This window comes from Podarcis muralis, chromosome 18 (genome assembly GCF_964188315.1).
Source record: "Podarcis muralis chromosome 18, rPodMur119.hap1.1, whole genome shotgun sequence".
In the NCBI taxonomy this organism is placed as follows: Eukaryota; Metazoa; Chordata; class Lepidosauria; order Squamata; family Lacertidae; genus Podarcis; species Podarcis muralis.
In genome coordinates, this window is record NC_135672.1 from 684,719 (window position 1) to 707,808 (window position 23,090).

Consider the following 23,090-nt stretch of genomic DNA (forward strand, 5'->3'; position numbering starts at 1 on the left):
GTGGGCAGGGGGCAGTTGAGTGGGCAGGGGGCAGTTGAGTGGGCAGGGGGCAGTTGAGTGGGCAGGGGGAGTTGAGTGGGCAGGGGGGAGTTGAGTGGGCAGGGGGGAGTTGAGTGGGCAGGGGGGAGTTGAGTGGGCAGGGGGGAGTTGAGTGGGCAGGGGGGAGTTGAGTGGGCAGGGGGAAATTGAGTGGGCAGGGGGAAATTGAGTGGGCAGGGGGGAATTGAGTGGGCAGGGGGGAATTGAGTGGGCAGGGGGGAGTTGAGTGGGCAGGGGGGAGTTGAGTGGGCAGGGGGGAATTGAGTGGGCAGGGGGGAATTGAGTGGGCAGGGGGGAGTTGAGTGGGCAGGGGGGAGTTGAGTGGGCAGGGGGGAGTTGAGTGGGCAGGGGGGAATTGAGTGGGCAGGGGTCCCAAAGGCCAACCCACTAAGACCACTTGCCCTTGTGGAGAAACTCCACCCCCCTCCCTTTTGCAGAGGCCAACGTCCCCTCCCTGCCTGACGCAGGAGAGGGGGTCTCTGCCTGCGTGGCGCCTGGGGGTGTCCCAGCAGCCTAGACCACCCCCTCCACCTCCCTAGGAGATGCTGAGAGGAGCTTCAAGAACCAGAAGACCCCCAGATGGGATGGAGGGGGTGAACAAACAGACTCCGGAGCCCAGACTGTGTCCACGACTGATGCTTTGTCAAGTTTATTCTCCCAACCGGCTTTTGTAAAATAAAAGTCCCATATACGTTATTTATAAAATGGCTTAAATTAAGGCATAATCCTGCAGTGTCTAAGACAAGCGTCCATCATTCTGCACAAGCAAACGGGGAGGGGAAGGAAGGCCCCCCTCCAGACCCAGGAAGGGGGAGGTGGTGGCTGCAGCCCCCCCCCCCCGAGATGTGCTCTGCAGAAGCCGGGAGATGTGGCAGAGCTGCTGCATCTGAGTGCAGAACACAAAGAAAGGGTCACCAACAACAAGCGACACGATATAATAGGAGGGGGGAGAGATACACAGAAAGACCCACAGAGGGGAAAGGGCCCCCCCAAAGAGACCCAGATAGGAGGGAGGGGGTGTCCACACAGGATCAGCCCCCTCCTCCCCCAGGGCTGGGCTGCCCTGTTGCCAAAGGTGGGAGAGGGGGGTGTCCCACGCAGAAGATTCCCAGAGCAGCTCCAGAGCGGACCAGCGCCCCCCACAGCACAAGCTCTGAGGTGGTGCCCCCAAAGGAAGGTGGAGCAGACCCTTGCCAGTGGCCTTTGCTCCTTGGCGCCTTTGCAGCCAAAGTGTGCGATGGGAGGGCAAATGAAGCAAAGCGAATGGCAGAAACCAGAGATCCTTGGGGGGGGGGGGAGAGAGAAGCTCTTTTGGAAGCAACAGAATCCAGCCCAGACACAGCCAGAAAAGAAGCAGGAAGCGGGGTGGGGGTCCCCTCCTCTCTTCACCACCCAGTGATCCTAAAGCAATGCCAGCACAATCCGTCCCCCCCAAGCTCAAAATACTGCCTATGTTTTCCTAGGAAAAGTTATCTGAATACTATCCCAGCCTCATGAAACAGGAAGGGAAAGGCGTCTGCTATTTTGCTTTTAAACTATCGCTGAAATTCTAACCGGGACCTTCATTAAGCACCATATTTGGGGAAGGGGGGGGTGCCAGAAGTGAAGCGCCTGTCCTCTTCTTCACACGCAGTTTCCCGGCGCTCGATGGCCAAAGGGACGTGGTGCGCGTCGGTGCTGGGTGCGAAAGGCGGCAAAGTCCGTCTCATAGTTAGTCTCAAGTTAGTCTGTGATGGGGAAGGGAGGGAGGGATGGGGGCGAAAGGGGTCTCCTAGTCAGAGGGGCTCTTGATCCCGTCCTCCCAAGCGCCAGGCCCTTCTATATGGGGCAGCTGTGGGGAAGCCTCTGTGGGCTCAGTCTGTGCAGCTACCGCCTCCTCCTGCTCCTCTCCCAGGAAGGGGGCAGAGCCAGACGCCTCTCCTCCGTCGTCCACGGGGCTGCCGCCACCGACCATCTCTTCCACGGGAGTCGGGGTGGCTGGTTGGTCCTTGGCGTCTGGGCCAGACGACGGAGAAGCCTCCTCCTTGGGGGCCGCAGGGCAGCTGACTGGGGAGATCACCAAGGGGGGCTGAGGTAGGTCTTTCTATAAGCAGGAGCAGCCCCACATTACGGTGGGGGGGGGGGGAGAGAGGAGAGAGAGAGAGAGAGAGAGAGAGAGAGAGAGAGAGAGAGAGAGAGAAGGGTAACTACAACACAGCCGTGCTTTTGTGCAGACGCTCTCCTCATCCAGCCCAGGACACCCAGGAGTGTCCAGCTCCCCTCTAGACTGGCCCAAATGGAACCAGGGGGGCTGCCAGGATAGGCCTGAGCTCATGCAGTTCACCCAGGCCAGCCCCATCTCCACTTCCAAGCCTGACACCAGCCTTTTGAGGGCATCTGAGGAGTCCAGTGGCTGGATCCTGCCCCAGGCCCACCCAGATGAGCATTCAGTCCCACCCCCCAGAGGAAGCCCCCCCCATGTGACGGCAGCAACTCTCCCCACATGGGAGCCCTGGGTGGTGGCACTACAGAGGCAGCTGGACTCTGGAAGGCGGAAGGGCTCCTGCTTGCGGGCTTCCCTTGGGGGCGTCCAGCTGGGCTCAGGGGAGCCCTCAGGCCTGATCCAGCATCACCCATGAACGCCTCTTGCCCCTTTCCAAGACGGCACCCCTCTGCCCCCCGCCCAAGTGACGGAGAAGAACTGTGGAGCTGGAAAGGGACCCTGAGGGTCGTCTAGTCCAACTGCATGCAATGCAGGAATCACAACATGTGGGGAGGAAAGCTGGCCATCTGTGGCTTCTCTGCCCCCCCCCCCATGTGCCATCCTCCCTCACCCCAGCCATGAATGGTGGCCTCCTTTTGGGGGAGGAGGGAGGTCTGCAAAAGCCACTTCCAAAAAACTCCCTTTTGGGGGGTGGAGGATAATGCTAACAAGAGTTTTACTCAACTTTAATTCTAGTTAGGGGGCTTTTAGCCTAACCCATGCCTTTTCTGGAGGAGACTCATATCAAAGGGGTATTCACCGCAAATCCGCTGCCCGTCCAGAACATGGGCAGCTCCTTGCGCCAGAGCGCCACCACGAAGCTGGTGAGGAGTGTGGACGGCACCAGGTACAGCAGCGCCGGCTGCCCCTTCTGCATCAGAGCGAGCGCCACAAATGTCACCAGGAGGCCCAGGCCGTAGGCTGCAGTGGGAGACAGGGGAGAGAAGGCGGGGCTCCTTTTCAGCTGGCAGTCACCCAGAAAGGGTCCCCTGCCTTTCTCATCTCATCTCATCTGTGGGTAAATTCTCACATGGGAATAAACACCTCTGCCCCTTCCAGCTCTGCTTCAAGGATTTATGGAACATAATAAATTATAATGGAAAGGCAGGAAAACTCAGCACAGAGAATCGTTCCTCCTCTCTGCTCTTCAGCCATCTGGACAGAGGAGCAGTTAGGGCTGGGCAATATTTGGCTTTCAATTTTGTGATATATCACCAGCTAAATATTGTGACAGACTGATGTGTTATGATGTCTGAAATGAGGATGGAGCTAGGGAGAGGCTTCGGCTGGCTTTACAGTTTTTCCGGCATCAGTATTTTTTGCATAGCTATGCTATGCATACACCCACATCATGATTTGTGATATATTACCAGGTCAAAAATTATGGAACCGATATCACGAGAAGAATGTCAAGCTGATTTTGGATGTTATATCAATTATCACCCAGCCTATAACAGTCACCACCCTTCTCTCCTTCAGAGCCTAATAAAGAAGTCGGATGCTATGGGAACCCCGTTGCTGGGAGAAAACTTGCTGCTAGGGGCAAAACAATGCAGGGATCCTTTCCAGACTGCAATAACACTGTCAGTCCTGCTGCACACGTGGAGATGGGCTGCACCCAGAGGGCTCCCAAGGGACCTGATCCACCCACAAGAGAGCCACTTCTCAGGACAAGAGCTGAAAGGCGGCGCTGTCGCTGAATTTACTGGCAGGCTCTGCAGTTTGAGGCTCTGCACAGCTGCTGCTTTCAGCACAGCTCATGGCAGGAACGTGGCACATAAATGAACTCCGCCAGTCCAGGGTGGGGCGAGAGGTAAGAAGAAGGGACTGCTGGGTTTCCCAAGGGTGGAGGAGGAGGCAGGTGTTGGCAAGGATTGGGGGGGGGGGGGAGCCAGACATACCAATGGTGCAAGCGACAAAATAGACCCGGGAGGACTGGACCTGGATGTCAAAGCGATGGCAGTAGGCCACCAGGAGCCCTGGGGAGGAAAGAGGAGGGAGCCTGAGGCAAGGGAAGGAGTGACAAGGCCAAGCAGGGACACTCCCTGTAGCCCCCCCCCCCCAGCATCCCCCAAGTGGAGCAGCAGGGAGGCTGTGTCCCTCTGGCCTGGCCCTCAAAGGTAGACTGCCTCTAGGAGCAGCTGTTCCCTTGAGCTGCCTCAAGGGAGGGGGCAGCATCCCCACTGGACCAGCCCCAAGGGACCCTGCCCTCTCCTCTGCCAGTCCTTCTCTTAGGGCCAGGCTGAGGGGCTCTTCCTTGCCTTCTGCAGGCCGAGCGGGGGCTCAGCCCCAAAGCCACCTCGCCCCCCAGCAAGGTGGGAAGGGAGAGGGCCTACCTGGAACCAGAATGTCCCCGAATCCCAGGAGGGAGAAGGGTCGGTCACACAGTGCCAGCGGAGAGAAGTTGAGTCGGGGCACCTTCAGCACCATCGGAAGCTGCCGGGGGAAGGGGGTCCATCCAGGTCAACAAGAAGCCCCTCTGCTGTCCCAAATGGGGCCAAAGCTCCCACAAGCCCTTGCCCCACAGAGGAGGGTATCTGGCATTTGAGGCAAGGAGGGGGCGACAGGGGATGGCACAACCCAAAGCCCCCTGGAGGAACCCCAGAAGTGCCTCTTCTTAGGCCTGACCAGAACCCAAAACTGAACCTGCCTGCTCTCCAGGGGTGCTTCCCTCATGGCGGAGGAGTCTCTGGGCCATTCGGGGTCTAGATCCGATGGGGTGGGGATATCCTGCACCCACTACGTGTGTGGACCATGACCCCCCCGACCCCGCACAGCCTCTGGCCTTCTCCCAGGCTCATCCTGCATCGCCTCCATTTTGTCCACCAGGAAGAGGCCATCTCCCCCTACCAAAACCCGGGACGCACCTTTTCGTGAGTGGCGGAGTCTGTCGGGCCAGCAGCCACTTCCACCATGATGCTCTCTCCTGTCTAGAAGGAAAATGTGAGGAGGGGCAAGAGGACAAAAAAGAAAGAGGCCTGGGGGAAGAGGAATGTTTTTGCCTGGTGCCTGAAGACATGCAATGAGGGTATCAGGCGAGCCTCTCTGGGGAAAGAATCCCCATCGGAGAATCGGGAAGGGGCTTCCGATGGCCCCAGCGGAAAGACTCAGCCCAACTCTGACTCCTCCCGATCAGCCCCGCACCCCCATTTGCAATGCCCACCCTGTCAGGCCAATTATGCACCTTCGTCAAGTATGGCGTGATGAAAACGAAGAAGACGTCGTAGACAAAGAGGACCAGGAGGAGCAGCGTGCAGCCCTGGGGGGCAGGAGGGAAAGGGAGGGGTGTCATTCCCAGAGGCTCACTGTTGATTCTGCCTTCCCCCCTCACCCAGGTTGGCTTTCTTCTGGCTCTTGAGTCGCAGAGTACATTGAGAGGTAGCCTCAGGCCAAGCCAGGAGGCCCATGTCAGCCTCCCTCCCCACCGTCCTGGGGATGAGCCCCCCCCCCCCCAAGGCCTTACCTTGAAGGTGGGCAAGCGGATGGTCTTGAGCATGTAAAGGCAGAAGGCAACTCCCAGGGCGTCCTGCAGAATCCAGGCCCACCTGGGGGAGGAATGGCCATGGCTCAGGGCAGAGGGCAAATAGCCCTACCCCCTCCAACAGCCGAGGGAGAAGGGTCAAGCCACTTCCCCTTGGGCTCTCTCCGGTTGCCCTTCCTCCCCCCAACCCTCTTCCTCTCAAGAAAGAGTCCCCATGGCCAGCTGGGGTGGGGGGTTCTGGACATTCCCTCCGCCCTGCGACACGTCCCATTTCGCCCTGTGCCCAAGAGGACACTGCAGAGCTGGAGAAGGGGAAGAGCAGAGGAGGAAGTTGCTTTCTGGAGCAACTGAGGCAGCTGAGGGGTGCAAAATAGCATGTGGGGGGAGCAAGGGGCTCTTCGAAGGGACAGGTGCCCCCCCCCCCACCAAGGGGAGAGCACGAAAAGCACCGCATCACTCACTGGTCCTCATTGCGGAAGATGCCCCAGACCAGGCTGACGGCGACGCAGAAGACAGCCAGGAGCAACATGCGCACTTGGGGGCGCTTGTGGAAGTAGGGCAGGTTGTTGTCGGGGACCCTGAGGACAAGAGGCGGGGTGAGAGGCCTGCACCCCACTTGGCAAGTGGGAGAGGGACCTCTTGGGGCCTCCACCCCCGAGAGCTGCCTGACGCCGAGTCAGGCCTGTTCCATCGAGCGCAGATCTGCCCCCACAGGCTGGCAGCAGCAGGTCTCCAGGGAAGGAGTTTTTGCTCAGCCTGAGTTGGAGATGCTACTACTGGGGAGCCTGGCACCTTCTGTATGCCAAGCAGGTGCTCCATGCCCACGGGCAGAGTCTCCAGGGGAGGAGGTGCTGGGGAAAAGCCTTCCCTGCCCGAGGCCACAGCCCGAGAGCTGCTGTCAGTCAAGGTCACCAAGCCAAGGTCACCAAACTCAGCAGACAGACTATTTTTTTCTATTCTATGGGCTCAGGTATGCTTAAAAAAGACAACCTTCCTTCCTCTTAAGTTGCTCAGTGCCACCCACTCAACCCCCCTCCCCCCACGCTTGGTGTGGAGGCTTTTGAAAACCAAGGGGAAAGGGGTTGGGGGCCAATCCAGGAGCCCCCACAAACAGGGGCACAGCTCTGACGTCTGCAGATATAGGGCAATACACACATTTAATAAATAATAATAAATGGCTGCGCTCAGGGTTCATGCCCTTCATTTTTTGTCCTGGGGCAGGACTTTCAGCTCTTCTATGTAGCTCAGAACAGCCCCCACCACTCTCTTTGTCTGACCTGTGCAAGAAAAAGGCAAAAAGATCTCAGAGATCCCAGCAGAAGGAAGCAAATACAGCCAGACCTGCCTTGCACCGATTCAAGACCCCACAAGTAAACTGCTCTTGGAAAGGGCATTTGTGCACTTGCAAAACGCAGAGGGTGGGTTTTCTGCCTGATTGCCAGGGGCGAGATCTGATGAGGCACTGTCTTTCATTGCTTTCATCTTTCTGCAGTGGAAGTGAGGACCTTTCTGCAACAACAAGGTCCCTTTTCTTGTCCAGATGAGTCAGCTGAGAGTCGGGAGGGAGCCCACAGAGCCACGGAAGAGGGGATCCCGCCCTGCCCCACATGTACAAGGAGGAGCAAGAGATCCACGTCTTGCCCATCTAATGCATTTAAGAATTCAGAGCTTGTTTTCTAGATACTGGCTGCTAAACAAGACCAGCAGCAACAAAAACCAACAGCCCACACACATTAATATTTTGTAGCCAGGAAAATAAAAATATATCAGAGAGGGAAGGATAAAGCACAGCTGCTCCCAAGTCCCAAAGGAGGAGGGTTTGGGGTTCTGTCCAGCCCCCCACTAGCATTCATGCTCTGATAACCTGATTCTTTCCAGGGGGGCGGTCTATGGCCAGGCAGGATTTGAACCCAGTCCACTGGCCCCCGCAAGCTTCATGTGCCAGGGCCACTTAGCCAAAGGTGGCAAAGCAAGACTGTCTTCTGCCTCCTACCTGCATTTCCCCAGAGGAAACCTTCGGACAAACGGGGAGAGGCAGCTGTAGAGGCCGATGGAAGCCGCCAGGCAGAAAATCCCAATGATGGCATACACTGCAGGGGGAAAAGGGGACAAGGAAAGATGAATGAAGACAAGGGGCTGGAGAGAGGCTGAACAGCACCGAGAAGCCAGTGCAAGTACCTAGGTGGTCGTAGAAGTAATAGAGCAGGACGAGCATTGAGCAGCACATGACCACAAAGACACAGATCATGATGGGGGTGACGTCCACTGTCTCGTCTTCGTGCTTCTCCACTCCGTCGTCCCGTTTGTGCTTCATGTACCGCCTGTGAGGGAGACAAGACGAGGTCAGCCGAGGCTGGAGGCGCTTGCTGGTACTGCACCACTCATGGAGGAGCCAACCGACAAGAGGGGAGGCATCCTACGAGGGCTCAGCAACCCTAAAATGATGCTCAGGGCTGCTGGCCTCTCCCCACCCCCCCAGCAAAGCAGGGCCTGTCTCCACGCTTCACGAAATCATTTGCAGCCATGAGATGTGGATGTTAGCCAATGGCTCCATGGGAAACGCATGGAGGAGGCAACCTATCAGGCTATTTGAGAAGTCATGAGAGGAACACCTAGCAGTCACTCCCTCCAAGAGCTCAATGATTGGGCATGGATGCAAGGAATCCTACGAATCCCGGATCCTGTGCTGCCTCAACCTCACCAAACACCTTCTATGTATTCCCAGGGGCTGGTGCCTTGGACTTAGCAGGTGGCAGTTTCTTCAGAGGTCCCCCATGTTTTGATTCCAGAGAGAGCCGCTCTGAACAGCCAAGAATGCAGGATGAGCCCTATGGCACTGCAGGGAGCTGGGCTGGATGACCCTTAGGGGCTTCTACTGGCCCCCTGCCCCAACTCACTTCTTGACATCCCTGCTCCCTGCCCAGTAGCCTCCGACGGCCACCGTCCCCACAGCCATCACGAAGATGATCACCATGTTGTAGTCCAGGACTGGCTCGTTGGGGGCATACATGGCCACCTTGACCGCGGGCCCAAAGCTCTGAGGAAGAGGGAGAGAGAGAAGGGAGCTCAGCTGACCCTAAAAAAGAGTTGCCCCAGGAAAGAGCTACCCTCCGGGGAACAGGACGTCCTCCAGGAAATGCCAGTGTGTGACTGGCCTTGGGGGCCCCAAAAGCAGTGCTGCCCCCAATGCCCCTGTGACCCTGACTGGGAACGCGGACGGGGTCTCACCCTGCCAATATCCAGCATGTCCGCATAGCTCAGCAGAGCCACTGGGATGTCGATCTCCTCATACTGACTGCGGTTGCCGGCCGGCGGGACCTGGAGGGAAGGAGGGGGAAGAGCAAAGTGATGCCACACACGCCCCACCCTCCCAGCCTGCCCACCCCCAAAGCCAAATGGTGTGTCAAACTCAGAAGTGCATGCAGGCCCCAATCCTCCTCTGTTTACCCCAGGCCACCCAGCTGACATGACTATTTATTTATTTATTTACGGCTATTAGCCCATAAAGTATGTATGAACATAAAAGCACAGAGGCAGAAAGACTGATGTATCCGACAACAGAAGGTGAACACCACGATGCAAGGGTGGGTCATTGAGCAGAGCCAAATAACAGCTTGGGGCCCGGAGAGCTCCAAGGGACGGTTCACAGGAAAAGGAAAACTGAAGACGAGATCCGACATGGACTCTCATCATAACTGTCCGATTAGTTTTTGATGTTGTTGTTGTTTTTTGGTGGTTTTTGTGTGTGAGATAACCGCATTCAGGAATCTCGCCACCTGCAGAGTTACAGAAGGATCTGTATCCTGCAAAAGCAGTGCGGCGTGTGACTCAACAGGCCTGCCAACCAAGCGCAGTAAAGCAGGACCCAGGAATTTAGTCCTGGCTATGCTATATAGGGGACAGTTGAACATTATATGTGGAAGAGATTCAACAGTTTTCCCGTCACACACGCATAGCGGAGACACCAAACCCTTGGAAAATCTGTGGCTCAGCAGGTTCGATGGAAAGACGTTGAACCTTGCACAAATAAATGCAAGTCGGTGTGGTACAGATGAAAGAGATGACATGTATGATGGAAGGCCAAGTGGTGGGGTTATTCCGTGATACCTGGGAGAGCAGACACCCCCACCCCTGGCGAGGTTGTGTTGATTTTCAATGTCTGCTAATCTTTGCTCGATAAGGCTTTTGGCTGAGCGTAAGTTCATCTTTAAGGAGTCCGCTGGGGAAATTCCGATGCTCAGAAGTTTGGCATGGATTTTTCCTACCCGCGGATTAACAAAGTCGTCCCGCCAGAGGCACTGAAAAAGGTAATGGTCGGGAAGCCTATGCCAGCTGGACAGCCAATAGCCAAAGACTCGCTTCCAGATGACAGTCTCCAATGATGCAAGCCTTAACTCCAGACGTATGGCTGCGTTGCTCACACACATGGGGAGTTTCAGGAGGCGACGGAGAAACTGATTCTGCAATGTCCCCAGCAATGTTAAATTGGACCCAGGGGCCCAGAGCGGGGCGGCATAACAGAGGGTGGAAACCACTTTTGCGTGGTATACCTTCAATGCAGAAGGGATGTGGGAGGCTCCGTCGGCCGCAAAAAATTGGAGTAGAGTATAAAATATTGTTTTCCCTTTGTTTAGTAAATACTGTGTCTGTGGCTTCCAGCTTAGGTTGTAGTGAAAAAAGACTCCCAGGTATTTAAATTTGAAAACCTGTTCTAATTGGACTCCATCTAACTTCCAGCTGTAAATTTTCCGAGACCTGGTAAAGACCAGGACTTTAGATTTCCCATGATTAATTGTCAGATGGTTGGGTTTGCAATAAGCCGCAAAAATCTTTAGAGCTCTGCATAAACCGACTCTAGAGTAGGAAAGGATCGCTGCATCGTCGGCATATAGGAGCAGAGGACAGCGAAAATCAGCTAGGCGGGGGGCATGAATGTTGGCTTGAGACTCATTCAGAAAGAGCTTCATATCGCTAATAAACAAGTTGAAGAGGAGTGGGGCCAAAATGCAGCCTTGGCGCACTCCTCTATTTATTGGGACCTCGTTGGATAGGTTTCCCGCCGGTGTGAGTCTCACTCTAGCCGACGACCCGTGGTGTAATTGGGTTATAAGCCATAACAGCCTTCTATCTATGCCCCATCTCTCTAATTTCTTCCATAGACAGTTTCTTGGGATACTGTCGAAGGCGGCCTTTAGGTCTATGAAAGCGACACATAGGCGCCCCCGACTCGGGGCAGAATATTTTCTGGCAAGATGATACATAATTACCATATGGTCGGTGGTCGAATAATTGTTCCTGAAGCCCGCTTGCTCATGGCCAATCAAATTTGAGTCGTTTGCCCAATGGGACAGCTTAGACAGCAAAAATTTTGCATAGATTTTCCCGATGATAGACAAAAGGCTGATGTTCCGATAATTCTCCGGGTCAGCAGGGGGGCCCTTTTTATGGACTGGCACGATCACGGCCGCCTTCCATGACCTAGGGATAAGCCCCGTAGAATTAATTGCGTCAAAGACTTTGGCCAGAATTTCAGCCCACCACCTCGGTTGCGCAACAATAGCCTCAGCAGGGACTAGATCCGGCCCGGGGGCTTTGCCCGTTTTCAGATCTAGTATCAAGTCCATTATCAGGTCTGGGTCGGTAGAGGGCCACAAAGGTAGATGGTCGGCTCGGAATTCCGTGGATGAGTTGGATTCCTCTGCCAAGGAGAAATATTTACTGAAGAATTGTTCCCATGTGGGCGCAGGGATAATCGTCAGTGGGTACTTCCTTCCTCTTTTGTTTATCAGAGCCCAAAATTCCTGTGGTCTGCGGGATCTAGAGGCCGCAATCAAGGCTCGCCAACGCTTTTGGTACCACTCGCGTTCGGCCAGCTTTAAAGTCTGTTTGTATGCTCTTTTGGCTTGTAAATAGGAGGATGGTAGAGCCTGGGCATTAGAGTTTTTGTATTCATTATAGATGGAACGAAGAAGGGATCTTGCTTGTTTGCAAGAGGTGTTAAACCAAGGGGCCCCAGCACTGCAATGCGCCACTTTCGCCTTTTGAGGAGGTGATGTAAAAAAAGTGGTAAGGTTTGTTATAAGAAGGTTAAAAAGTTTCAGAACCGAATTGGAATCTTGTAGATCAATAGTTATTTGAGGTAGATTGGCAGTGATTTCCCTATGGAAAAAATCCTGGTATTTTTGGGCCACAGCCTCCGACCATTTGATCCCTCTTATTTTGATCGATGATGAGGTTTCCAGAAGGACTGAGTGTTTATAGTCCTTCTGGCACCGGAACAATGACAAAGTGGTCACTATTGGGAGGTGATCACTGAAATGTTGGTTTTCAACTTGGAAGGAAAGTACATTAACGGCCAAATTTGCGGAGATCAAAAATTAATCGATAACACTGTTAGATGCTGGTCCCAGGTGAGTAAACTCCCCCGGTATATTGGGGGGGAAGGTGCCATTCAAGAATACTAGATTCAGGCGAATGGCCATTTGGTAAAGGGTCACTCCTGCTTTGTTTACTCTGTTGTCTTTTGAAGTTCTAATTCTGGTATGTTCCAAGTCAAAGTTGTCCAAACATGGGGGAGTCCACCATTTGGACTTGGTTAATAGGTCCCAATTTGTGGCAATACGAGCATTAAAGTCTCCCCCAATTAAGGAGTACAAGTTAGGGCATTTGGTATGACATGACAATAGGTGATTTTCAAATGATTCCCATCTCCAATCAAGATCAGGTGCTGAGCCTTCGGGGGGGAGATAAACATTAGTAATTAGTAATGAGGACTTCCCTTCTGCAATCAGTCCAGATAGAGCAAAAGGCGGGGAAGCCCGTACCAGAGTGAATTTGGCGCGAAGTTGGAGTGAGATCCCAATCAAAAGACCCCCTTTGGGGCGACCACCTTTCAAGGAAGGGGAGGCCGGAAGTGTTAGAAGATCAAAGCCGTCTATGGTAATCTCTTCCTCATCCCATGTTTCTTGGAATAGAATGATATTAAATGAATTTATGTACTTCCTGAATTCGGGGTCTGGTTTTTTGGTTCTCCAACCAGCAATGTTCCAGCTAAGTATTGATAATGTCGAGTCCTTGTGCTGTCCCGGTAATTGTCACTTTGAGTTGTTTAATGGGTTCTTGGAGGTAGAACGAGGACCCATAAGGAAATCAGTAATTTTAGTTTGTGCGGATAAGGTCTTCTTCTGTGCTGATTGAATCCATGATTTGGTAACATTAACAGGCAGGAAGGGCTTTGCCGGGGAGGAAGAATTAGGCAAAGTTGGTGAAGTCGGATCTGTTCATTGAGATGAGTAGTAGCAAGTCTTTGATGGGCTATACTAGTAGATCCGTCAGAGTTGTCAGTCTTAGCCAGGGTAGCGCTAAGAGGTGTTCCAGCCGTCACTTGTAGCTGCTGCGCAGAGGGAGAAGAATTATCACGCAGATGTATAGAAGGACGTGAACGTGGGGATGGTGCATGCGTAGTCATTTCCTGGTGATCTTCAGACAGGGTAGATTCTAGCTCAGGCATTGAAGCAAAGGAATCATCAACTTCCATATTTTGATTGGACATAAGGTCTGAGACGGGAGTATTGAGTTTATTGACTTCCTCCACGGTAGAATGGTGCTGTTGGTCAACAGGTGACTGCTGATTCAGATCAGTAGGGGGTAACAGAGTAGCAGGTTGAGAGATTATCAAGGCATTTGATGGAGACGCCTTGTGGGACGTGGAGCGCCTGCTCTCCTCTCTCATCGGCATAGAGGGGTCCCCTTGCGATAGGAGTCTTTGTTTGAGTAGATCCAATCTATCGAGAATAGCCTGCTGTTCTTCAGAAGGGAGTTTTCCATAAGAGGAGATAAGATTTCTCTCTTCAGGGATATTCCAATCTCCGCTTGCAATTGGGTCATTCCTCAGCGTAACTAGATGGGCACTTGGGATCGCAGGTGGAACAGGGGGTACCCGGCTAGGTGTTTTTTCCTTTATTATAGGAACAGAAGGAGGAAGCGAGCGTTCATTGCCGGTTAAGATGTTGGCAAAAAGAGGTTTAACACTCGTGTCCTTAAAGACTATTGTTGTTACAATCTCCCAGGGTGCCAACCGATCTTTTTGTCTTGCAAGAAGATGTGGAATCCTTGCAGACTGGAAGGAGAGCATAAATTTCCTTGGCCAGGGCGTGGCATTTAGGGGTACTACAGATATAAGATCTATCTGAAAAAAAGGAATATTTAACAAATCACGTAGGTACCCTTTAGCCATCCTCAGGTTATTCCACCTAAGTCTGGGGGCGTCACGGGAAAAAATGGATAGACATATTTTATTAGGTTGAAAAATCAAGGATTGCTTATTCCTTTGGGGCAGTGGCAGCCTGCATCTTGAGCCCTTAAGGAGAGATTTCTGGTCAAGTTGTCTCTTTAAGGCACTTACAAGCTGCACAGGAGATTGATGCAAATTAGATAGCTCAGTTGAGGAAGGTAGATGAGCCAGAAGGGCCCGTGAAAGTTTATTCAATGACAAAGAAATCCCCTCCAATTCCTTGAAAATGAAGCTTAAAGTCCTGATTACCAGTTGTATTTGATCAGGTACTAATTCATGGGCAGTTTGCCCTAACGCGTCCCGTTTCAGTGACGGAGGTGTAATTAAGGTGTCAGGGAGGAGGGCTTCCCTATGGCGTCCATCCCCCGCTGGATCAGCTAGCTTTTCCAACTCTCCTTGATCATACAGAGGCCAAAAGCGGTTGTATGTTTCGACCGCAGAAACAATTACTTGCTCTGTTTTGCTGTTATTGTTAGAAGATGGTGGGGGAGATTCAAGCTTTAACTGCTTTACTCTTGGAGGTGAACAACCTTTCTCAGCAGATCTTGGTCACTTGCCATGACCCATTTGTCGCTGTCTCGCTAACTACGGAGGTTCAAAGTAGAGATAAACGGAGATAAAAGAGAACTTATCTTTTATGGACGCAACTCCTCTGCTACTCCTCCTCCACTGCTCAACATAACATAACCCAGTCTTCAAGGCGGCGTTACTAATCAGCAGCAGGCTTTCTCAGCAGAAGGTTTGGATATCCTTGTTGATACGTATATTGGCCCCGACAGGCCAACCATAGAGATAAAACGATTAAAAACTACTAACAGAGGTAAAATAATTTAAAAGTCTAATAAAAACAGCTATAAAGACGGCTGTAAAAGGCTATAAAAGGTTTGTAGTCCGGAGGGTTCACGGAGGAGAAGTTGTTACAGCCGCCATCTTCCTTCTGCCCCTTTAGAACCAGCCCATATAAGTTCAGCACAAACAGTTGGGCCTGGTGAGCATTTAAGGTCCCCAACCATGACTCATCCCCAGCCTAGCGCATCAATGGCTGCTGCACATTTGGGGGCAAAACGCATCACAAGAGCAGCAGGAGGAGGGGGGAGGGCGCCTCCCAGCCCCAGAAGAGGAGATGAACGGCTTCCTTAGAACTCTTAATTGTTCAGAAAAGATTTTGAAGGGGGACATTAATCTCAGAAGAAGGGACGCCATGCAGAAAGCGAAGAAAATTAAAAAGGAAAGTCAGATGAGTAGAACCGCCAAGGAGAAGGCAGAGATGGAGCTGAATGCCCAGGAGGGGGCAGAATGCCTGCCAGGCCAGGGATGGGAGATGCAATTGCAACCTGAGGAATGGCTTTAGAAAATAAGAAACTAGGCCAAGAATTTGTCTCCTCGGGTATTAAAAAGAAACGATATGGGATGCAGGTAAAGCCTTCATAAGAGGTTTTTATGAAGCACTCAGCCAGTATTGTAACACATGGCTACAATACTACCAAATTGATCACCTATTCAAGAAGGATAAAATCATTGGATTTGGCAAAGAATAATCAAAATTACAAACAGAATTACTAAAAAAACCCAAAAAAGATATAATATAAAATATACAATTTGTCATTAGAATGGGAATTAAAAGATGAAGAGATGAAGGAAGTCATGATTAAGTGGGCCAGAGACAAGACAAGATGAAGAGATGAAGGAAGTCATGATTAAGTGGGCCAGAGACAAGACAAGATGAAGAGATGAAGGAAGTCATGATTAAGTGGGCCAGAGACAAAGGCCACAGGATCCGATTACACCAATGGGAGAAATTATGGAGAAATGACATCAAATTCACAGCTTGCTTCACAATCAGAGAAAATATAATGAAAATGATGTATCAGTGGTATTTACCGTATTTTTCGCCCTATAGGCCGCACTGGCCCATAGGGCGCACCTCGTTTTTTGGGGGGGAAATGAATTTTTAAAAATTATTCCCCCCCCCCAGCCGCGGGGCTGGGGCGGGGGAAGCCAGAGCTTCCCCCGACCCCAGCCCCCAGAACAGGCTGCTATCCGCAAGCCTTGCGAGCCCGGCGGCAACTCCCGCCGGGCTCGCAAGGCTTGCGGATAGCTTCCTGAAGCCTGGAGAGTGAGAGGGGTCGGTGTGCACCGATGCCTCTCGCTCTCCAGGCTTCAGCGAAAGCCTGCATTCGCCCCATAGGACGCACACACATTTCCCCTTCATTTTTGGAGGGGAAAAAGTGCATCATATAGGGCAAAAAATACGGTAACTCATGTCAAATTGGCAAAAATTTATAAATCAAAATCTAATTTGTGCTGGAGATGCAAAACAGAAATAGGAACAATGTATCATATGTGGTGGGAGTACATGTATATCAAACAATTTTGGAGTAACATCCAAGAGAAATTTTTAAAAATGCTTAAAATATCATGTAATAAAAAACCAGAGGCCTTCCTCTTGGGAATTATATTGACTGACAATCCTGCTGCTAGGAAAAAAGTTTTCTTATATGCAACTGCTGCTGCCAGAATTATTATAGCAAATAATTTGAAGGAAGAAAAAAAAACCTCAATAAGAGAATGGCAAATAAAATTTTGTGAATACATAGAACTGGCAAGACTTACAACAGTGATAAGAGGACAATCAGATCAAAAACTGATAGATGAGTGGATCTGTGTGAAGGAGTTCTGGTATAATTCTGGTATAAATATATCAATACACATTGAATGAAATTTATAGAGTAAAAGACAAAGAAGAAATGGACATAAGAGGAGGTAGTTAAAAATAATACTGATAGCACAGCGAAAAGAATAAAAGAAATAAAGGAAGTCATACATGGGTGGAGGAGAGTCAAGATTTATGTATTCATGTTTAGTTTATTTTGTAATTTAAGTTGATTTTTTTGTTATTGTATGTTTAATTGTTTTCTTTTTTAGGTATTAAGTAGCTGTATGTACAATAGGTTTGTTTTGTGTTTGTGAGTATTGCATTTACCAATAAAAAATCTATCTATCTATATATAAAAGCAATTGCAACCTGACTGGGCAGGGGAGGTGAGAAGGGCAGAAGGAATAGTGCAGGGGGTGGGCAGGGGTCCTAGCCACAAGCCTCAGGCCATGGCAGCTAATGGAGCCTCCGGCTTCAGAGGCAGAATGCCTGGGGGCAGCAGAAAGCTGCTGCCTTCGCTCTCATCTGAGGCACGGAAGTAAGAGGGTGCTTGAGTAGATTCTGAGCACAATTCAAAGTGTTGGTGCTGACCTTTCAAGCCCTAAGTGGCCTCAGCCCTGTAGACCTGAAGGAGTATCTCCACCCCCATCATCCAGCCCGGACACGGAGATCTTCTGGGGGTTCCCTCACTGCAATTAAGTGAAGCCACGGGGAGCCAGTGGTTGGATAGTTTCGCGAAGCTACCAGCATGAGTTTGACCAAACTGCGGGAGGCACTGGAAGACAGAAGTGCCTGGCGTGCTCTGGTCCATGGGGTCACGAAGAGTTGGACACGACTAAACGACTAAACAAAAACAACAACGGGGAGCCAGGCAGAGGGAGGGCCTACTGAGTTGTGGCGCCCACCCTGTAGAACACCCTCCTGTCAGGTGTCAAGGAGATAACTACAGCGGTGCCCCGCAAGACGAATGCCTCGCAAGACGAAAAACCCGCTAGACGAAAGGGTTTTCCGTTTTTGAGTTGCTTTGCAAGACGAATTTCCCTATGGGCTTGCTTCGCAAGACGAAAACGTCTTGCAAGTCTTGCGATTTTTTTTGCTCCCCCCCTTTTTCTAAGCCGCTAATCCGCTAATAGCCTTTTAGCCGCTAAGCCTTTAATAGCTGCTAAGCTGCTAATAGCGCTAATCCGCTAATAGGGTTGCTTCGCAAGACGAAAAAACCGCTAGACGAAGAGACTCGCGGAACAGATTATTTTCATCTTGCGAGGCACCACTGTACACAACATCTGAAGGCAGCCCAGTATCGGGAAGATTTTAATGTTTTATTGGTTGGGATCCGCCCAGAGTGGCTGGGGAAACTCAACCAGATGGGCGGGTACAAAGAAGAAGAAGAAGGAGGAGGAGGAGGAGGAGGAGGAGGAGGAGGAGGAGGAGGAGGAGGAGAAATGGGTCCCATTAGGGGAAAAGGTGGAAAGAATGCCCTAATTCCCGCCAGGCTGGCAGCAGGAAGAAGTGCCGCCTTCTCTCCCCCCCCCCCCCGCCCCTCCCTGGGGACTCACCAGCCTCTCTCGACTGACGATCAGCAGCCCCCTTGCCCCGTTGATCTGGGCCAGCCGGACTTTCTCATAGAAGGTGCAGTTGCCCCGCATGACCATGGGGATGGTGCTGCTGAAGCCGCCGTCGGGAACGTCTGAAGGAGCACACAGGACGGAGACCGTCTGGTCCTGCAGCTGCAGCAGAGACTGGAGGGGGAAAGGAGGAAGAGGAGAACATGAGGAGAGGAAAACGGAGCCCTTTAAGCTGCTCCTCACCTTCAGGGGAACAACAAATGAAGCTCAGAATGCCCAAAATGCAACAAAACAGCTCCAACAGGCCTGAGCAAAGAAAGGTGATTCACCCTAGGGCCAAAATGATCACGAAGCAGGCGCCAGCTGAGGCCCAAGGGGAGGGCGCTCTGATTCATGGAGTTGGTGCTAGCCTACAAACTCCTAAATGACTTAGGAGCCCAATCCTTGAAGGACCAGCTCCTGCCACATTAGGAAGCACGTGTGCCGAGATCTGCAAGGGAGAAATTGAATTTGACCGAAATGATCACTACTGTTTTTTGTCCAAAATTAATGCTACTGAACTGTTTTTATGATAGATTGCCATCTATCCCATATAGGATTTTGGCAGATCGAATAGTCATTGCAACTTAATGGAAAACAATCCTAACTCTTACACTATGTGCTTGGCACCTCTCTGGTATATCACGTGTAATTTGAGATTTCAGTGAGGACTAGCATCTTCAGGCACTTTCAATATGATTTGGCATTCCTTTATTATGCATGTACAACGGAACCATCATTTTCAAGGCAACCCTCATCCCCAGCCATGCAAATCTTGAATTAGGCTTAATAATCTGATAACATTGTGATAGTCTTCACTTGGACTTTGTTACTTTAACCCGTGGGCAATGGAACTCATCCTACGTGGCTGCTTTGTAGTTTGGTTTCTCACCTTTCAATTTTCGTCTCTTGTTATAATTGTTTTCTGACAAAACGAAATAATAATACGTTTACACAAACACACAAAAGGTTTTCAAAGTTTATGTGTGGCACTGCATGTGACTCTTAATCTCAGAGTTACCAAGTTGGAAGGGACCTCGAGGGGCTGGCTTTCCTCCTTCCTATGATGCCCTCTTGCATCCCTGTCTCCCAAAAATTGGACAGCTGTTTGCTGCAGCAGCTCTGGCAACAAGTTCCCCAGGTGAATGGTGCCTCTGGGGCTGGCTAGGGGGTGCTTCCTTGTGGGGCGGGGCGGCAGCTCAGAGACCAGGGGCGGCAGCTGTTTCTGCCCAGAGAACTCCCGAGGAGAGGGGGCTGAGGGAACACTCCATAAGAGAGGGTGTTTGATAAAGGGCGAGAGGTTGCCCGCTCAGCAGGCAAGGGGTGACACAACTGGGCTCCTGAGCCCCACAGGGGTGCTGCAGAAAGAATGTAGTTGGTCAAAGGAACTGTGGACTCAAAAAGGTTGAAAACCTCTGGACGGACTAGATGACTCTTGCAGTCCCTCCCAACTCTGTGCTTCTATGACTTTCTGTGACTAATCATTAACTTGGCCAAGGGTGGGCTAGAGATGTAAACCGTGGTGATAAGCAGGGCAGGTGCCACCCTGCCAGCTGAGGTGCCGCAGGAGCCACTCACCGCCTTGCCCAGGTCATGGGGCAGATGAGCCCATTGGGAGTTGAAGAGAATGCAGTAGTCCTTCCCCTTGGAACTCCCCTTCTCGGAGAAGACACGGACCATGCCAAACTCACAGGAGACCTGGAAAACAGAGGGAGAAGACTTGCTTCCCATCACTCCGGGCTCACCTCCCATAAGAATGAAAGAAAAGCCTCCAAAGGCCAAAGGGAAACCAGCAAGCAAGATTCAAGCACAAGAGCCCTCTTTTGTGGCTTCCAGCAACTGGGATGAAGAAGCATTTCTGCCTCCAACCCCGGAGGTTGGCTAACAGCCATTTATAACCTTATTCTCCTCCATGAGTTTGTCTAATCCTCTTTCAAGGTCATCTAAGTTTGGTGGCCATCACTACCTCCTAGGTAAGGGAGTTCTACAGATGGTGTGAATAAGTCCCGTCTTTCACCTGCCTGAATTTTCCAACATTCAGCTTCATGGGAGGCCCACAAGTCCTAGTGTTACGAGGGAGAAAACTCTCCGCACAGGACTGAATGAAAACCCAAAAGGGGCCAGAACTAGGCAGCAAGAGGAAAACGAGGGGGTGTTGCACATCACTCCAACTTCCCATCAACTTTGCAGGCTCCCAGGTGCCCACACGATCTGGATGCAGGATGCTTTTGGAACTTCCCACACTGCTGTCCACCAGGATTCATGGGCAGACCCCCCCCCCGTCAGCCAACAGGGGGGCGCGCAAGGACATTGTGACCGGAGTTGGCAACTTGGGCTGGGAATCTCTCTCCTTCACTAGGGAAGAACCGACCACTCAACTGCTGTGGGTGTAAGATTAGAGGGCTCAGGTCTTCGTCTCCATCTGGAGGAAGGGAGAGTCTCCCAAAAGCACCACAAGCGACAAAGCCTGGCTCTCCAGAGCTGGATGCTGCAGGGAATCCCTTGAGGGCAAGGCCCCATCCCGCTGGGGTCTTCCAAGGCATGCCGTTTCTGCAGCCACTGCACCCGAGGTGCACGATCCTGTCTCTCAGGGGGCTTCAATACTCCACCCACTGGCTGCTCTCCAACAACCTTTGGGATGCGTGACTTTGTGGTGGTTGCTATCACACCCTTCTCTCCTGAGATTCTTTGAGGCGGCTCAGTTCTTCGACCACACCTTACCTGGCACCAGCCGGGTTATCACCAGTTCTCTCCTCACCCTAGCAAAGTATCTACTTGCCAAGAGGGTCACAACAGCAGCTGCAAAGGACTTTGAATGTCCTGAATGAGGTTTCTGTTTTGCAGAAGAGGCTGTTTAGCTAAAGGTGAGGGCAGTCACTGGCACATGCTGGCACCCCCAAACAGCTGGATGGGGGATCCCTACCAGTTGCTAAATGCAAAAAGGCAAATTAAGTTCATTGCAGGAAAAAGGCCAGCTTTCCCCCCAAGCATCCCCCACAAGATTAAGTCCCACCACCACCTTTCCGGGGGAGGTGTACCCAGGATGGCAGCGTTCTCATGACCCAGGAGGGCCACTAGGCTAGCTAACAATTCACAGGAACAACAATTTTAAACAGAGTGTCTTCCCGCACCCAAGACAAAGATTAGGTGTTTTTATTTTTGCTTTTATCTAGTTTTTAACTTTCTTTGATGCTATTTGGTTCCATTTATATTGTCACAAACCACTGTGGTATAAGTTTATGAAACAACGGTATATAGTTTTAATAAATTATTAAGTAAGAGGGCAAGGGACAAAAATAGGTTATCTCCTTGCCCAAGGCGCCTCCCTGGGGCGTCTCCCGGAGAAAGCGGCTGTGCTCACCTTCTGCCAGCACAGAAACAAGATTTGTGGGCTGAGCAACCCATTTGGGCTGACCCTGCAGACCTCTTCCTAGTGCACTGAGGCTGTGAGAGCAGCAGCACCATCACCATCACCAAGGCGCAGGGCACAGCCCAACCTGCATCATTGGGGCAGCAAGACAGTTCATACACTTGTCAACACCCAAGCACTATGTCCTATTTTTCTCTCTCTCTCTGAATATGTTTCACACTTCCCTTCCTCCTGGTCAAAGCATTTGCCAGCAGACTTTTCCACACAGCAACTCCTAAGCCCATTACTGCTGGGGACCTAACCAAAAATGACCCTCAAACCCCAAAAGCTACTGTGCATGCAGGATCCAGAATCAGTCCTTCCTGGAGAGCCATTGGTTGCCAGCCTGTGCGGAGGTGATGCTGAGCTGGGGACTAGCAGCCCTCTTTGTTTCAAAGGGAAAGGTCCTGCAGTTCAGCAGGGCAGAGAGCCCTGGCTCCACACCCAAAGACTGAGCACAGCAAAACAGCTTCCTGCACAACTGTTTTCATGGAGTTGCAAGGGACCCTGAGGATCATCTAGTCCAACCTTCTGCAGCACAGGAATATGACGCTGTCGAAGCGGGGATCAAACCTGCAACCTTGCCGTTATCAGCACCAGGCTCTAAGAAACTTGGCTTTCTAAGCCGCCTTGTGCATTAGCGCTCCGCTTTGCTCCAAGGGAAGTGGTCCACATGCGAAGCCAATCTCGGGATCCCGGGCCAAGAGATTCCTGCCTTGCAGGGGGTTGGGCTGGAAGACCCTCGGGGGTCCCTAGCGGCCCATTTCGCGGACCGGGCAACTGAGACGCCCCCCCCCCCCGGGACGAAGCCCCGCCTCCCACTGTGGAAGAAGGGCAGCCGAAGAGCCGAGCCCCGACCCCGCCTCTCGGACCCGAGGGAGGACTGGAGAGGAGGAGCCCCGCCCTCTGCATGAGAAGAGCCTCCTCTTCCTCCTCCTCACCTGGACCGCCAGGAGCAGCCACGACCCGAGCAGGGCTCTCCGCCCCAGAGAAGCCGCCGCCATCGCCGCCTTTTGTCCTCCCTGGAACCCGGGGGGGGGGGGACAAGAGGGGCGGGAGGAGGTTCTGCTTCCGGTACACACCGGAAGTGAGCGCCCGGTTACCCAGCAACCCGGAAAGGAAGCCGCTCTCTCCCTCGCGCTCTCTTTCTCTGGGCGCATAGGGATGGGGGGGCGGATAGTCACACAACCACGTTATAGACAGGGACGTTTAAAAAGCGCCGAGAGGTAACTTGGCGCCCTCAGGGCCGCTCGCGAGAGACCCTTCCGACGCTCCAGCCCGGTCTCCGCTCGCGGCGGGCGGCACTTCCGGTCTGGGACGGAAATAGGCTATCGAAATCCCCGCCTCCCTCTCGCTCTTAGGGCGA

General features: G+C 52.1%; 1 protein-coding gene across 6 annotated transcripts; it reads right to left on the bottom strand.

The window, feature by feature from the left end:
• Positions 1-660: 660 nt before the first annotated feature.
• Positions 661-23,020, bottom strand: SPPL2B (signal peptide peptidase like 2B). 6 transcript variants are annotated; one of them, XM_028713353.2, is made up of 15 exons: positions 22,807-23,020; positions 19,894-20,013; positions 18,268-18,450; positions 8,991-9,080; positions 8,660-8,799; positions 7,941-8,083; positions 7,756-7,852; positions 6,224-6,340; positions 5,745-5,826; positions 5,466-5,540; positions 5,149-5,211; positions 4,618-4,717; positions 4,183-4,260; positions 3,042-3,202; positions 661-2,122 (listed from the first exon to the last, which is right to left on the bottom strand). In XM_028713353.2, the coding sequence occupies exons 1-15, from the start codon at positions 22,882-22,884 to the stop codon at positions 1,811-1,813; spliced, it is 1,839 nt and encodes a 612-aa protein (XP_028569186.2). In that variant the 5' UTR covers positions 22,885-23,020; the 3' UTR covers positions 661-1,810. The 6 variants fall into 6 exon arrangements, 4 of the variants coding, with proteins under 4 accessions (XP_028569186.2, XP_028569187.2, XP_077777999.1 ...); XM_028713354.2 differs by lacking the exon at positions 22,807-23,020 and adding an exon at positions 22,666-22,799; XM_077921873.1 differs by lacking the exon at positions 22,807-23,020 and adding an exon at positions 21,677-21,787.
• Between the last annotated feature and the right edge of the window lie 70 nt (positions 23,021-23,090).

Excerpts from the sequence above, each read along its gene's own strand:
- SPPL2B (XM_028713353.2), bottom strand. The coding sequence starts at position 22,884 with ATGCGCCCAGAGAAAGAGAGCGCGAGGGAGAGAGCGGCTTCCTTTCCG. Across the intron at positions 8,084-8,659 it reads GGGAGCAGGGATGTCAAGAA|GCGGTACATGAAGCACAAAC; the intron begins GTGAGTTGGGGC and ends TCTCCCTCACAG. Across the intron at positions 6,341-7,755 it reads TTTCCTCTGGGGAAATGCAG|GGTCCCCGACAACAACCTGC; the intron begins GTAGGAGGCAGA and ends TCTTGTCCTCAG.